The sequence below is a fragment of the Scyliorhinus torazame genome, chromosome 17 (assembly GCF_047496885.1).
Source record: "Scyliorhinus torazame isolate Kashiwa2021f chromosome 17, sScyTor2.1, whole genome shotgun sequence".
NCBI classification, from domain to species: domain Eukaryota; kingdom Metazoa; phylum Chordata; class Chondrichthyes; order Carcharhiniformes; family Scyliorhinidae; genus Scyliorhinus; species Scyliorhinus torazame.
The window spans coordinates 160,923,675-160,940,004 of NC_092723.1; the positions used below are offsets into that span (position 1 = coordinate 160,923,675).

Sequence of the window (16,330 nt, forward strand, 5' to 3'; positions counted from 1 at the left end):
ACCTTGGGTAGGGTGCTCTTTCCAAGAGAAGGTGCAGACTCGATGGGCCGAATGGCCTCCTTCTGCACTGTAAATTCTATGATAAATCTAGGAAAAAGGTTCGGCACAACATCGTGGGCCGAAGGCCCTGTTCTGTGCTGTATTTTTCTATATTCTAATTGCTAAGCATTCTTCCTCCTACTACCCCAGGGAGCAATGCCTTACCCACTATAAAAAAGTCAATGCAGGAGTAAACCCAGTGCACGAGAGAAAAAGTAGAGATCATTCCCCCTCGGATGCATAAACTTCCACGGATCCACCCATTAACCCCATCTGATCCATGAATCCAAGCAACTCCTTCGCCATCCCCGATATCTTGAGGGATTTAGGGCACAATTTATCTAATCTGGGGTCAAGCACACAATTAAACCCCCCCCCACATAATCAGCCGATGCAAATCCAAATCCGGGACCCCCGCCAGCACCCTCTTTGATAAACTCCGTATCCTCCCAATTGGGTGCGTACACATTACCGAACACCGCAGGGTAACTTCCTGCCTGCCACCCACCATCACGAATCTCCCCCCTCAGATCTCCCACTATATTATCCACTGAAAAGGCCACCTGCCACTCACCATCACGAATCTCCCCCCTCAGATCTCCCACTATATTATCCACTGAAAAGGCCACCTTCAGATTAATAAACATTGCAATTCCCCTTGCCTTGAATCCTGAATGGAACTCTTGTCCCACCAACCCTTTCCTCAACCTCGTTTAATCCCTAATCCTCAGTGAGTCGCCTGTAAGAAAAGCACATCCGCCTTCAAGCTCTTTAAACACCCAAGATCGTTTAATCAGCCTGTTCAATCCCCTCACAGTCCATGTGGCCAGTCTGGTCGAGGGCCTACCTCGCCCAGACTCTAGGCCCACTTAGGATGGCCGCTGCCACCTTCCTCTACCCAACAGTTCAACAAAGAAACCAACACCGTCAGCAGCCCGTCCCACCCCCACCCACCCTCCCCTAACAAAGAAACTCTAACTGCCCTAGGCTTGTTATCCCAACCCACAAAGAAAACCTCCTTCCCGCCCCAAATAACCAGCAGTGGCATTCTCCCCCACTCCTCTTCGTTAACCAGCATCTCTGCTAGTAGGGTGACCCCCCCACCCGGGGAGAAATGCAAATTACATTTATAAAATTCCACACCCAGCCCCCATACCCGAACCTATTAATTTTGTTCCTCAAACCCGTCATTCCCCACACCTACTCCCCACCATTCTCAACAATTGCTTGAACACATCCAAAAACTCATACCCGAAATCAGGCTAACAGATATTACAGAACAATACAAAAAAATATAACAGGAAACTCTAATGATAACAACACTAAACACACTACCAAATCTTAGCCACGCAAATCATTCAAATATCCCCTTGTCCATGTTGATAAAGTTGTCGCTTTCTCCTGCATGGTCCCTACCCCGTGCATGACAGATATGGGAGTTGGGTACATCATTCCAAGCCTCACCTTGCGCACAGTAGAACAGTGGGGGTGGCACGGTAGCACAGTGGTTAGCACTGTTGCTTCACACCACCAGGGTCCCAGGTTCGATTCCCGGATTGGGTCACTGTCTGTGTGGAGTCTGCACATTCTCCCTGTGTCTGCGGGGATTTCCTCCGGGTGCTCCAGTTTCTTCCCACAAGTCCCGAAAGACGTGCTGTCAGGTTAATTAGGCATTCTGAATTTGCCCTGTGTACCCGAACAGATGCCAGAATGTGCCGACTAGGGGATTTTCCACATTAACTTCTATGCAGCGTTAATGTAAGCCTACTTGTGACAATAATCAAGATTATTATTATTATTATTAAAAGGAGCAGGCTCGGCCTTATCAAATCAGGCCCTCTTTTTGACAGTTCTACTCCCAAGTCCTGGTAGATTCTAATGGTATGGCCTTCCCAACTGCACTCTCAAGTTTCCTTCGCCCACCTCAGGATCGTTTGTTTGTCCAAGTACCTGTGCAGCGGACTACGATCGCCCGTGGTGGTTCCCTGGCTCTGGGCTTCTTCCTCAAAATCCAGAGTACACTGGATCCTTATCCCCCACCAGCTGCTCGAACATCTTTGCCACTTATTCTGTGACTTGCTCCTTCTATGCCCTCGGGCAGCCCAACGATCTTCAGGTTTTGTCGCCTGGAGTGGTTCTCCAGGTCGTCAATCTTGCCCTTCATCATCTCTGCCTCCAAGGAAGCAATCCGATCCTCATGGTCTTTTCCACCTTCTGGATCAACACATTCTGCGCCTTCAATCGCTGTTCCACCCTTTCCAGGGTTGCCCAAATTGGTTCAGTCACCTTCGTCAAGTCCTCCATGACCGCCTGCCTTTGCTTTTTAAATTCTGTCGACAGGAACTCCACCAAGTTCTCTGTCATCCATCAAGTGGACAATGACGCCACAGGTCCCTCCACCATATTTTCCCCTCCTGTGTTGCGCGCGTGCTCTGACTCCAAAGAGTGCCCTTTACTCGACACACTCCTCTTTTGATAACTTTTCGACATCCCACAACGGAGGAGGAATCCTAGTTCTTCCACTGTACCACTTTTCCACCTGAACAGCACCTGCAAAACGGGCAGAAAGGGTCAGAAAAAACAGTCCTCAGGCAGGAGCCACCTATGTGTGACCACTCACTACATGGCCGCAACCGGAAGTCAGCCTTCGCCTCGTTAATAGCCCAGAAGTGAGTTCTTCTTGGGTGGAGGTCCCCAGTGCCGCCTCGGGCCTCGGCATGGCTGGGGGACTTGATAGAATTTTGAGATCAAGTACACTATGAGTGGGTCGGTGGAAAAGTTTTACTCGAGGTGGCAGTCTTTTATCTCCTTTTCAGGAAATTGATAACAGTCAGCTGTTTGGGGCGGGGGGGGGGGGGGGGGGGGAAATTGTCTTTTTGTTAAGGTTTAGCTTTCTTTATGGGCGGTTGAGGGGCAAGTGGACTGGGGCTCGGGTGAGTGTAGTTTGTATTGGGTTTGCTATTTTGTTGTTACTTTGTTAAAATGCAAATCTTTTATGGATTAAGGTATTTTGAAGCAAATGATACAATATGGAACACCAACAAACGATTCGGACTAGTGGGCCACAACTGATAAGTGATACTGAGCACAAAGGAAGATGGTTAAGGTTGTTGGAGATCAATAATCTTAGTCCTTTTACACCACTGCAAGAATTCCTCAGGGGAGTGTTCCAGGCCCAACCATGTTCAGTTGGCGCAACAATGACCTTTCCTCCATAATGTCAGAAGTGGGGACGTTCGCTGATGATTGCATAATGTTCAGTATCATCTGCGACTCCTCAGAAACCAAAGCAGTCTGCGTGCGTATGCAGCAAGATCTGGACAACATTCAGGCTTGGGCTGAAGTGGCAAATAATATTTGTGCCACACAAGTGCCAGGCAATGACCATCTCCAACAAGAGAGAATTTAAACATCTGTGATATTCAGTAGCCATATCATCGTTGAATCCTCCACTATCAACATCCCGGATTTTTTGGGGGGGCTCCTGCTCTGGTCGGACTTTTGGACCTTTTCCCCTGATTTTCTACCGGACGAATTGTAAAACTGATGACAGAGGCAATTGTGTACTGAATTCCCACATCAGTGCATGGAAGGACTAGAAGTGCTCGTAAAGGCAGAAACAGAAAGCCAGAGAAGGCTTGGGCTGAAGCTGCAGCAGGAGACAGCATGGCAGAGGACTGGATCTCTGGTTTGTCGACCAAGTGGTCAACGGAGCAGCTGATGCAAGTTATTCAGGAAGGCTTTGCGAAGCAGAAAGGGGACTGCCTGGACCCGATAAAAGAGTCAAATGAGCGGCTGGAACTTAGATTGGACGCCCAAGATCGGGCGATCCATAAGGTAGAGAAGGTGCTGGCTGAGCAGGAGGAACATCAAATTGCGGTGGAGTTGGAGATGGGGATGCTGAGAGACCAGCAGAAGAAGCTCCTGGAGAAGGTGGAGGACCTAGAGAAAAGGTCCCGCCAGCAGAACTTGAGAATCGGTGGGCTCCCGGAGGGGTCTGAAGGAGCGGACGCTGGGTCATACATCGCGGACATATTTGAGAAGCTGCTGGGGGATGGGGCATTCTCTCGGCCCTGGGAGGTGGACAGGGCTCACAGAGCACTCGTGAGGAAGCCGCGAATGGGAGACCCCCCGAGCGCAATGGTGGCGAGATTCCACAGGTACTTGGATATGGAGCACATTCTACAGACCAAGCAGACACGGAGCTGTAAGTGGGACAACAGTATCCTGCGGGTCTACCAAGACCTGAGTGTGGAGGTGGCCAGGAGAAGAGCAGGCTTCAAGCAGATTAGGTCGATCCTGTTTAAGAAAAAGGTGAAGTTCGGACTTTTGTATCCGGCCCGTCTCTGGGTCACGCACTTTTATTTTGAGTTGCCTGAGGACGCACTGGACTTCGCGAAAAGGAAAGGACTGGTGGTGGACTGAGAACTTTTGAACTTTGCTGCAACATTCTTTTATTTTTTTTGTTGCTTTGCTGTTCTTTTAAAAAAGTTTCTCGTTTTTCGTTTTGTGGTAGCTGTTTGTAATGCCTTTTGCATTGATTTGGGCCCAGCGGTAGAGCCGAGTGAGTAAAGATTTTCATTTGCACTGTTGGGGGATGGAGGTGTGTAGATCTTGGTGATTTTCTTTCGGGCAATTGTGTGGGGATTGTTTGATGTTGGAGTATGTTTGTATGAGCGGGGGGTGGGGGGGGGGGGGGGGGGGGGGTGGGGGGGAGAACGACAATAGGTGGGAGACTATCCGACGGCAGGCATGAGGACCACCAAGCTAGCTGGGCGGGCTAGCTCACGGAAGCGCAGTGGGATGTGTGCATATGTTCTGTTTATTAAAGGGGTTGGGTTACAGAGTGTTGTTACTAAAGAGGGGGGGGGGTAAATGTTCTGCTGACGAGGGAGGGACTTGGGCGAAGGGACAGAGAGGAGGTTGGGGGCGGAGGCTGCCTGGGGGCGGACAGGTGGAGACAAGGAGCATGAGCTGGAGGCGGGCCCAAAAAAGGGGATGGCTGATCGGCAAAGGGGAGGGAGTGGCAATGAGCCCCCCAACTAGGCTGATCACCTGGAATGTTCGAGGGTTAACTGGGCCGGTCAAGAGGGCACATGTGTTCGCGCATCATAGGGGACTGAAGGCGGACGTGGTAATGTTGCAGGAGACGCACATTAGAGTAACTGACCAGATTAGATTGAGGAAAGGCTCAGGTCTTTCACTCAGGACTGGACTCAAAGACTAGAGGGGCCGCGATTCTGATCAATAAGCGGGTGGCGTTTGAGGCAGGTAGAATAGTCTCGGACGTGGGAGGTCGGTACATTATAGTCAGTGGGAAACTGGAGGGGGTGCAGGTGGTATTAGTAAATATGTATGCCCCAAATTGGGATGATGTGGAGTTTATAAAGAGGATGCTGGGGAAGATACCGGATCTGGACTCTCACAAGTTGGTCATGGGAAGGGACTTCAACACAGTTAGTGACCCTGGCTTGGACTGGTCAAGCTCGAAAACGGATAGGGTGTCAGCAATGGCAAAGGAACTAAAACGGTTCATGGAGCAGATGGGGGGGGGGGGGGGGGGGGGGGGGGGGGGGGGGGGGGGGGGGGAGTGGATCCATGGAGATTTGGGCAGCCGAGGGTGAAGGAGTTCTCCTTCTACTCACATGTGCATAAAGTGTACTCCCAGATTGATTTCTTAATTTTGAGCAGGACCTTACTGGCAGGGGTAGTGGACACGGGGTACTCGGCGATCACAATCTCAGACCATGCTCTGCACTGGGTTGACCTGCAGGTTAGTAAAGACAGTAACCAGAGCCTGCAATGGAGGTTAGATGTGGGACTTTTGGCTGACGAAGGGGTGCGCGAGCGGCTGAGGAAATGTATTCAGAACTACCTGCAGGTCAACGACACGGGGGAAATTTCAGCAGCGGTGGTCTGGGAAGCACTGAAGGCGGTGGTCAGAGGGGAGCTGATCTCGATATGGGCCCATAAGGAGAAGGTGGACAGGGCAGAGACGGACTGACTGGTTAAGAAGATACTACAGATCGATAGGAGGTATGCGGAGACCCCAGAGGCAGGGCTTTAAAGGGAACGGCGGAGGCTACAGGCAGAGTTCGGCTTGTTAACCACAGGGAGGGCGGTGGAGCAGCTGAGAAAGGAGAGGGGGGGGCGATCTATGAGCACGGAGAGAAGGCCAGCAGAATGCTTGCACAGCAGCTTAGAAAGAGGGAGGCAGCCAAGGGAAAGTAAATGACGGAGATGGGAACCTGGTTGGAGATTCAGCAGGGGTGAATAAGGCGTTTAGGGATTTCTACAGTAGGCTGTACAGGTCGGAACTCCCTACGGGGCCGGAGGGGATGAGGCACTTCTTGGAGGGGCTGAATTTCCCAAAGGTGGACAGGGAGCTGGTAGAAGGGCTGGGCACCCCGGTTGGGTTGGAAGAGATAGTAGAGGGTCTGAAGACCATGCAGTCGGGTAAAGCCCCGGGGCCGGACGGGTACCCAGTGGAGTTGTATATAAGGTTCTCTGGGATATTGGGGCCGGTGTTGATGAGGATGTTCAATGAGGCAAGGGAAAGAGGGGTGCTGCCCCCGATGATGTCACAGGCCACGATTTGGCTGATTCTGAAGCGGGACAAGAACCCGGAGCTGTGTCGGTCCTACAGGCCGATATCCCTGTTGAATGTGGATGCTAAAGTGCTGGCCAAAATTTTGTCTTCCAGGATTGAGGATTACGTTCTGGACGTTATTGGAGAGGTCCAGACGGGGTTTACAAAGAACAAAGAAAAGTACAGCACAGGAACAGGCCCTTCGGCCCTCCAAGCCAGTGCCGAGCATGCTGCCTGGCTAAACTAAAATCTTCTACACTTCTTGGGTCCATATCACTCTATTCCCATCCTATTCATGTATTTGTCAAGATGCCCCTTAAATGTCACTTATCGTCCCTGCTTCCACCACCTCCTCCGGCAGCGAGTTCCAGGCACCCACTACCCTCTGTGGAAAAAAAACTTGTGTGTGTGGAGCACAGAGTCTTGCTCTATGCAGATGGCCTGCTTCTGTATGTATCGGACTCAATAGAGGGGATGGAAGAAATCATGAGGATTCTAGGGGAATTTGGCCAGTTTTCGGGGTATAAGCTAAATATGGGGAAAAGTGAGATGTTTGAGGTGCAGGCGAGGGGACAGGAGAGGCGATTGGGGGAGCTGCTATTTAGATTAGTAGGGGGAAGCTTTAGGTACCTAGGCATTCAAGTGGCGCAGGAATGGGACCGGTTGCATCAATTAAATCTGGCCCAACTAGTAGACCAAATGAAGAACGATTTTCGGAGATGGGCGTGCTTCCGTTGTCACTGGCTGGGAGGGTGCAGACGGTGAAGATGACCGTCCTCCCGAGATTCCTGTTTGTATTTCAGTGTCTTCCCAACTTTATTCACGGTCCTGTTTTAAACGGGTCAACAAAGTGATCACTGGCTTCGTTTGGGCAGGCAAGACCCGCGAGTAAGGAAGGTTATGCTCGAGTGGAGTCGGGAAGAGAGCGGGCTGGCGCTGCGAAATTTTAGTAACTATCACTGGGCAGCAAATATAGCCATGATCAGGAAGTGGGTGAAAGGTGCTGCCAAGTATGGCATTGGCCTTTTTTTCTTTGAATAAACTGGACATCATCGTCATGTAGCATTTGTATGAAGTCACGTGGATAAGGCACAAGTGAACAGACATAAACCTGCAGTGGGTGGATGGGAGTTAAAATACAAATTAGCATGATGTAATCAGGCTTGAGGGACTGAATGGTCTACGTCTGTATCTACGTTCTTATTTACACCTCGTGAGTCAGCTTGTTTGGCTGGGTTCTCGAGAGTTGAACAGCCAGAAAATATGCACTGCTTCAGGGAAAGCACACTAAATTTAATAGCAAGCACTCTAGGAGTTGTAATAAGTCACTCATCTGACCCTCATGTAGGCTACAGATCCCAGAGGGCACAGTTAAGAAACTGCTGGCACAGTGAATATGCAGCTCTTGTTACACTGCATTTGAAATGTATATCTTAGTTACATCTATGTGACAATCAGTAATTATGCCTCCAGCATCAAGTAATTTGCAGTGGCAATAAAGGGCAAACTTTGTTAGTCTTGATCAATGTACATCTGAAGATCACTTATGACTGGCACTTAACAGAGATTACATGGTTGGCTATACTGTTTATTAACTCAGCAGCAGTAATTAAATAAAAAGTAGCAATGTGGATGAATCTTATTAACAGCTGTTTTAAAGGGTTCAAAAACAAAGATTCATCCATTAATCTTATACATCAATATAGTTCTAAACTGCATCAGATTTGACCTAACATTGAACCATGTGAATGGTCTATTTAATCCAATGGCAACTAACTCCTTCATTTTTCATGGAGCGATTTAAAATGATGAATTGTGGGCTGCTTTCCATTGCCTCATTGCTTGCCGAAACGAAAGGCTACACACTAGTAAAGGACAAAATACAGCAACCAACATGAATGAATCAACCCAGTAGCGGATGCTGCTTAAATTGAATGATTGACCCTTTGATCTTCTGAACTTGCATTATGGCCTGTGTAGGAGGCAACATTTAAGTTTATGCTAGTCCTCGGATCATCCACAAGGAAAAGGACAATTAGACGGCAAGGTACACAGCCAATAACACTAGATTATAATAATAAATTTTAGTTTACAATTTAGAAAGCAGTTTGATCCTTATTCAAACTGTGAAAAATATTAAAATTGGAGAACTATAAATGTGGTGGTGATTTAATCTACAGGATTGCAACACAGATGAGTGCTCTTTAAATCACAATTGTTTTGCATGAGTCAGTTGCGGCTCAATTGGTGGTAGCACCTTTGCCTCTTGAGTTACAAGATCTGGGTTCAAGTCCCACTCCAGTACAGTACTGGAGGAGTGCCATGCTGCTGCAGGTGGCATCTTTTGGAGGCCCCATCCTCTTGCTAGGGAGTGAAATTAAAATACCTCTTGGCACCATTTTGAAGAAGAGCAGGAGAATCATCCCAGGTAGTCTGACCAAAGATTTATCCCACAATCAACATCACAAAAAGAGATTATTGGATCATCATCAAATTGTTGTGCTATTATTAGTTGCCGCAACTCCTACATGGCAACAGTGACTACATTGCACAAGCACTCAATGACTCTTTAGTGCTTTCAGATGTCAGATGGTTGTGAAAAGTGCTACATAAATGCAAATTTTTCTTTAGAACTAAAGATCCATATGCTGAAACAAATGCATTATGTGCATGTGTAGGCTGAACTCCATTAGTTGGAACATTATATTTGCAGTTAATAGCTGACATTTGAAAGCATTTTTAAAAAAAAAATGTTTTATTGAAATTTTTTTCCCAAACAACAATTTTTCCCCTCTTACAAAGCAAACGCAACAATAACAATACAGAAATTTTTAACAATACACAAGTAACAAAACCCCTTTATCTTTGACCTAAACTAACCCCCCCCCCCCCCCCCCCCCCCCCTCCCCCTGGGTTGCTGCTGCTGGTCATCTGTCTTCCCTCTAACGTTCCCCTAGGTAGTCGAGAAATGGCTGCCACCGCCTGGTGAACCCTTGAGCCGATCCTCTCAGGGCAAACTTTATCTGCTCCAGTTTAATGAACCCCGCCATATCATTTACCCAGGCCTCCAGTCCGGGGGGTTTCGCCTCCTTCCACGTGAGTAGGATCCTGCGCCGGGCTACTAGGGACGCAAAGGCCACAACGTCGGCCTCTTTCGCCCCCTGCACTCCCGGCTCTTCCGCAACTCCAAATAGAGCTAACCCCCAGCCTGGTTTGACCCGGGCCTTCACCACCCGCGAAATCACTCCCGTCACTCCCTTCCAATACCCTTCCAGTGCCGGGCACGCCCAAAACATATGTGCATGGTTTGCCGGGCTCCCGCCACACCTCCCACATTTGTCCTCCACTCCAAAGAACCTGCTCAATCTTGCCCCCGTTATGTGTGCTCTATGTAGCACCTTAAATTGAATCAGGCTAAGCCTGGCGCATGAGGAAGAGGAATTTACCCTGCTTAGGGCATCAGCCCACATACCCTCCTCTATCTCCTCCCCTAGTTCTTCTTCCCACTTTCCTTTTAGTTCGCCCACCGACTGAAAGCATTTTTTCTTAAACAGTAGGAATGCATTTTATTCTTCGGCAGTTTTTTCAAAAATAAGGCAGCTAAAACAGTCTAGGCTTCAACCATGTACAGAATAAATGGATGGCTTGATTGTGACAACTAAATGCTTTGGTGTTATTCTCAACCCTAGAAACTGGCGTACATTTTTAAAAAGGGAAATTGCAATACATATTAATAGAAATTGAAGTGCTAACTACAATTTATTTCAACTGCTTGAAAGCTCATAACTACACATAGGTTAATGGGTGTTAAAATTGCACATCTCTCAGCAACTAAAGATGTCTGTGGAATCAGACAATTATATATGCTGGATAGTCAAGAATGGTTACAAATATGTAATCCAACTGAAGGGCTGTAACAAACAGCGAGAGTAATTTATAAACATCTAAACTTCACAACCTGATTCTATAATTAACCACTTCCTACAACTTGAAAATAGAATCACCATCATGTTGTATTACATGGTGGTTAGAGATTGCTTTGCAGCTACTAATCTCCTATAGTGGATTACCGATCCCAGGCCTGGCTTCCTTAGAAGGCACAGAGCACAAATCAGGCATCTCAGGCAGAGCTGGGTTGTTCCTGTACGTTTCCAGATCTTAAATTGTATAGAAGCCTAGGGAAGACAATACTGCCTCTCCTGCCTTGGGAACATAATAATAATTGTATGCAGTAAAATGAGACAAGCTTATTTCACTTCAGGGGGAAAAACCTTTGCTGATTGGAGTCATACCTGGCACAAAGGAAGATGGTTGGAGGTCAATTATCTTGGGTTCAGGACATCACTGCAGGAGCTCCTCAGGGTGGTGTCCTAGGCTCAACCATCTTCAGCTGCTTCATCAATGACCTCCCTTCTATGATGAGGTCAGAAGTGAGGATGTTTGCAGATGGTGGCGCAATGTTCAGCACCATTTGTGACTCCTTATAATTAAGCAGCCCATGTCCAAATGAAGCAAGACCTGGACAATATCCAGGCTTGGGCTGACAAGTGGCAAGTTACATTCGCGCCACACAAGTGCCAGGCAATGACCATCTCCTACAAGAGAGGATCTAACTAGCGTCCCTTGACATTCAATGATGTTACCATTGCTGAATCCCTCACAATGCACATCCTGGGGGTTACCATTATCAGGAACTGAACTGGACTAGCCAAATTAATACTGTGGTTACCAGGGCAGGTCAAAGGCTAGGAATCCTATACAGCAGGTGGCTCATCTGCATTAACTCGCCAAGGTTTCTTAAGGCGGCACCTTCCAAACCATGACTGCTACCATCTAGAAGGACAAGAGCAGTAGATACCTGGGAACCCCACCACCTGCAAGTTTCCCTCCAAGTTACTCACCACACTGACTTGGAAATATATTGCCGTTCGTTCACTGTTGCTGGGGCAAAATCCTGGAACTCCCTCCCCAACACTGTGGGTATACCTACACCTCAGGGCCTGCAGCGGTTCAAGGCAGCAGCTCACCACCACCTTCTGAATGGCAACTAAGGATGGGCAATAAATGCTGGCTTAACCAGTGATGCCCACATCCCGTAAGTGAATAAAAGAAAATCTACTTTCCTCTTTCTTTACCACATAATAGTACTTATCAAACAGTTCTCCATTTTTCTACGAATGCCAGTGTGTAATCTTCTACCTGGAGATGCTCTCCTGCCCCATTGAATTTTCCTTGTTTTAAGTTTAAATTTTAATCTTGGGGGCAGCACGGTGGCACAGTGATTAGCACTGCTGCCTCACAGCGTCAGGGATCTGGGTTAGATTCCAACCTTGGGTGACTATCTGTGTGGAGTTTGCACATTCTCCATGCTCCGGGTTTCCTCCGCGAGCTCCGTTTCCTCCCATAGTCCAAAGATGCACAGGGTAGGTAGATTGGCCATGCTAAATTGCTCCTTAAGTGTCCAAAAGGTTAGGTAGGGTTACAGGGGTAGAGTTGGGGAGCGGGCCTAGGTAGGGTGTTTTTTGGAGATTCGGTGCAGACATGGGTCAAATGGCCTCCATTTGCACTGTAGGGATTCTGTGATTCTTCCCAAAAGCATATTAAACCACTGCATCATAACACTAAATGCATCAATGAAACGGTGTTTGAATCTGGTTTTTAAAATGTGCTGTCAAGCTTGGTGGACAAATATACCTTTCATTTGGGTGGCGACTGACAATCAGTTCTATTACATTTTTATACTCTTATGAAGCGCTGTGGCAAATGATAGCGCACACAAAGATGTTCAAAATGTTAACGCATTCATGATATTACGCACAAATTTATACCTAGCATACACCACATTATAATTTTCTATTACTTTACAAGACACACACATATGAATATACCTTCACACACGCATATGTAGACCGTAGTTATAGTTTTAGCAAGGCTGTGTTTTCTGCCAACACCATGCATCTGCAGTTGTACGGTACTACCGTTGTGATGCCACTGAGACAGAGTAGGCAGCAGCCGGGAGCAAGCTGCTTATCAAACAGTTACTACAGTGATTTAAAAAGCCTCAACTTCTCAGAGTCGTGGAGTGGGGGGGGTGAGGAATGAAGCGGGGGGGGGGGGGGGGGGAAAGAGAGAGAATGGGGTTATGATCCATTGGGTAACAGCTGTAATTCTGGATTGCAATATTTGCATCCCACCGTTGGAACTACGGGGATTCTTCTGGGTGGATCCTGAAGCTGTTCACCTAGTTTGAGTATTCAGAATATGAATAAGATCCAACCAGCACAGACTCCCCTGCAAATGACATAATTGGTTTTCTGCTCATGCTCGGACTAGTGTGCATGTGCAGAAGGGTCATCTTGCATTGGCAGGAGTGTTTTTGAAATTGGTGAGCCTAGTCATTCATGCTGCTATTCAAAATTGCTAAAGACGTAGATGGTACACTTGTGAATTGTCTCATTTCGACAAAAGGGTAGCTAGTGAGCTACCATTGTAAATTAGTGATTCAGTATGCAGTTTGTACTTTATCAACATGCTTACACACAATTGAAAACTGCAGACAAAAGCATTGACTTTATAGTTCACAAAGAAATGTATTATTATGCATTGCTTTACTTCCTAGTTTAGCTAAATATTCTTTTGTTAGTAATTCTTTTCCTGTACTTGATACATAACTTTTTAAACATGTCTATTCTACAGAAAAAAATAGGACACCAACCTACAAATAAGGTTGCAAACTAACAAACTTGGTAATGCTGAGATAGCAAGCTGTGTTACCAATTGGTCAAACAGTACAATGGCATCAAGAACAGAATGATTCAGTATAAACGGAAGGTCATTGCCATGGTCATGAAGAAATTAGTAGTAACATACAGAAGAGGTATTCAACAACTTACTAACAAATCTTTATTTTTGCAATGAGAATGTTTACTCACTTGGTGCATTTGTAGGCATTTTCACCATCCAGCTGCTCAGGCTTTACAAACTGTTCCAGGGCTTTTGTGATGTTTGGTGCAGTCTATAAAATATTTCATATTTGTCACAGATAATTCAAAAGTAAAAGGATTTTCAAATAAGTTTTATTTTTTAGGAAGTTTGTTTTAAAATACTCCTAAATTTAAAATAAACATTTTGGATTTATGGCCAATCTTTCAAGAAAACTTGGATTCCACCGTGTGCAAACTACCACTGAATTAGAGTGCGCAAGTCACTGGTAACCTAACTGGCCAGCAATCCAAACATTTATATAATGAGTTATAATAATTAAAGCAGCATAAATAAAATCAGATCATGAGTTTGGAATCTACCTTGCAACACAAACACGCGTCCTTTAGTTATACAGGTCACAGGGTATTTGACGGTGAAGGATATTCAATGCAAGATGTGTCTCCTTCCCATCCACTTCAGATCAGATTTACACATACTGTACAATTTGCAATTCCTGTACAAGATTTTAGTTTCCAAGCATTTTGTAACAGAAATAATCTCAGTAAATTCAACTGGCATCACCAATTATGAACTTTTCTAGTTTGGACTGAAATCAAAGATGACTTATGGCACCTGATGGAAGATTTACAGACATTTACAGGTCACAGTGTTTAGAATGTGCTGGGTATGATATTTAATTCTGGTCAATGTGTCTAAATTCTTTGCTACTTATCCGTAACATAATATATTTTGTTGCGTGTCAAAATAGAATCATGCAGCATAAAAGAAAAAGGTCAGTTGGCCCATTGTGCTTGTGCCAGCTATCTGAAACAGTTATCCAATTAGTCCCACTTCACTGCTCTCCCCACAGCTCTGCAAATATTTTCTCCTCATCCCTGTAAATCTCTTTTACGCCCTCTCCAAGGTCTTGGCATCCTTCCCACATGAGCGGTTGAGAATTGGACACACTACTGCGGTTGAGGCCTGATCTATAAAAGGTTTAACACAACTTCTTTGTACTCGGTCTCTATTTACAAAGCCAAGGATCCCCCAAGTATTTTCTTTTTTAAATGGCTTCTTCATAAAGCAATTCTGACCACAGCCATACAAATACTGTGACATATCTATGCAACTATTTGAAGACAACAGGAAATGCAAGCATAAAGTCCACGGCATAGTTAGGAGCAGCTGAGAAGTGTCACTTCTGCAAGGGAAGAGATCTTGAAGAACTTGCTCTTCTGGATGGTACAGAATAAAATCCACTCCGAGGAAATACAGGGCAAATTTAGAGGGGCGAAATGGCATCTTAAAGTATAAATGTAGCAGCTACAAGAGAATAATACATAGTAATACCTTTATTTCCAAAGCAATATCCAAGTATGGATCATATGTGTCAGACACTCCTTTGCAGTTTAAACATTTTACTAAAATAGGAAAAAAGTAATTAGAAAAATATTCTGTAAGACAGTATATAAATTCATAGAGAAGCATTATAAAACATTCAACAATTTAATGCAATAAATATCTAACTTTACAAGGATCGGCTATTGACCAGTAAGCAAAATGCATGGTTTTCACTTTCTGTATGCATCTATTTTATTTAAATCATTAAATACATTTTAAAAACTACTTTGATCTTTAAATAAATAGGACATACCTCTTGACCTCAGGTACCCTCCAAATATTTGACATATCATTGTGGTTGCCTGTGTTTGTCTATCCAATCTACAGAAGCATTGGAAAGAACATTTAGTATTGTTTTCATGCTCAAATCAATCTTCAGTTAAACGTAAAGTTAAAAACCACTTTAGTTCAAGGCAGTTTGGTGGCATGGCTTGCTGCTACTCATGATTTGGCAAATCACAAGCTCCCAATCTACAGCAAGAGTGGAAGAAATCGATTTGAAAGGTGCAACTTTAATGTGTTTCTTGTGCCTTGAACACCCACTCTGGCAACATCAGCAAATCTGATTCAAATGATGTTGATGTGAAATAAAATTCTGCCAAATATAAATCTGTATAAACAATCTTGCATATTTGTTCTGTTAAATGTGGAAGTGATCTTCATTTTTTGAAGCTTGTTTGTATTTTAAAGCGAGCCTAAATCAAACTTTGATCATTTATTTGATATATTTTGCGGTGCAGGCATATTTCTCATAATGCATATACACTTAGTCTTTACATTTTGCTGTGTAGGCGTATTTCTCAGTACATATACACTTAGTCTTTGCATAGATGTTAATAGCCATTGGAAGGAAAGGAATATAGTCATTCTAAATATCTTAATTTTCATTCAGACTTGTACTCACTTGTTGCTTCCATTTAGGCATGATTTCTGGAGAGCATCAACAGTGTAACGCAAGAATTCATGTGCATCTTCCTGGTTTCCAAATCGGAAATGTTTTGCTATTCCTAAAATAATGAAATTTTAAAATAATGAATAGATACGGTGTATGAATCAAAATGATATTGAAAAATTAAACTTTTAGTACAAATTAGATTGAGATTTTTGTCACTTCAAATGTTTCTCCCACAGGTTTGGGAGGGTAAAAACATACAAGGAAGAGAAACTATGACTTGTGCTGAATTGGTTGACCATAGTCAGGGCAGCCATGGGCACAATTATCCTCAGTGCCTTGGGCTAGCAAGGGAGTGGGAAAAAGAAATCAACAATGATTTCCACTCCTGATCATTATACAAATGACTCCTGCTGAAACGTGACTGAGGACAGGATAAAGCTTTGGTATGGTGTGCTCCAACAGTTTGTTGACACAAGCAC

At 45.2% G+C, this 16,330-nt stretch overlaps 1 protein-coding gene across 11 annotated transcripts in view; it reads right to left on the bottom strand.

Annotated features, from left to right (window-relative positions):
- usp42 (ubiquitin specific peptidase 42) overlaps window positions 1-16,330 on the bottom strand; it is a 147,133-nt gene that overhangs the window by 67,909 nt on the left and 62,894 nt on the right. For 10 of the 11 annotated variants that reach the window (XM_072481510.1, XM_072481509.1, XM_072481512.1 and 7 more), the window contains 4 exons: window positions 15,861-15,963; window positions 15,210-15,277; window positions 14,906-14,976; window positions 13,561-13,643 (listed from right to left, as the gene is read on the bottom strand). In XM_072481510.1, coding sequence (XP_072337611.1) covers window positions 13,561-13,643; window positions 14,906-14,976; window positions 15,210-15,277; window positions 15,861-15,963 — 325 coding nt within the window. Of the gene's footprint in view, window positions 1-1,989; window positions 2,196-13,560; window positions 13,644-14,905; window positions 14,977-15,209; window positions 15,278-15,860; window positions 15,964-16,330 lie in introns of those variants that run through there. The other variant, XM_072481518.1, reaches the window with a different exon arrangement.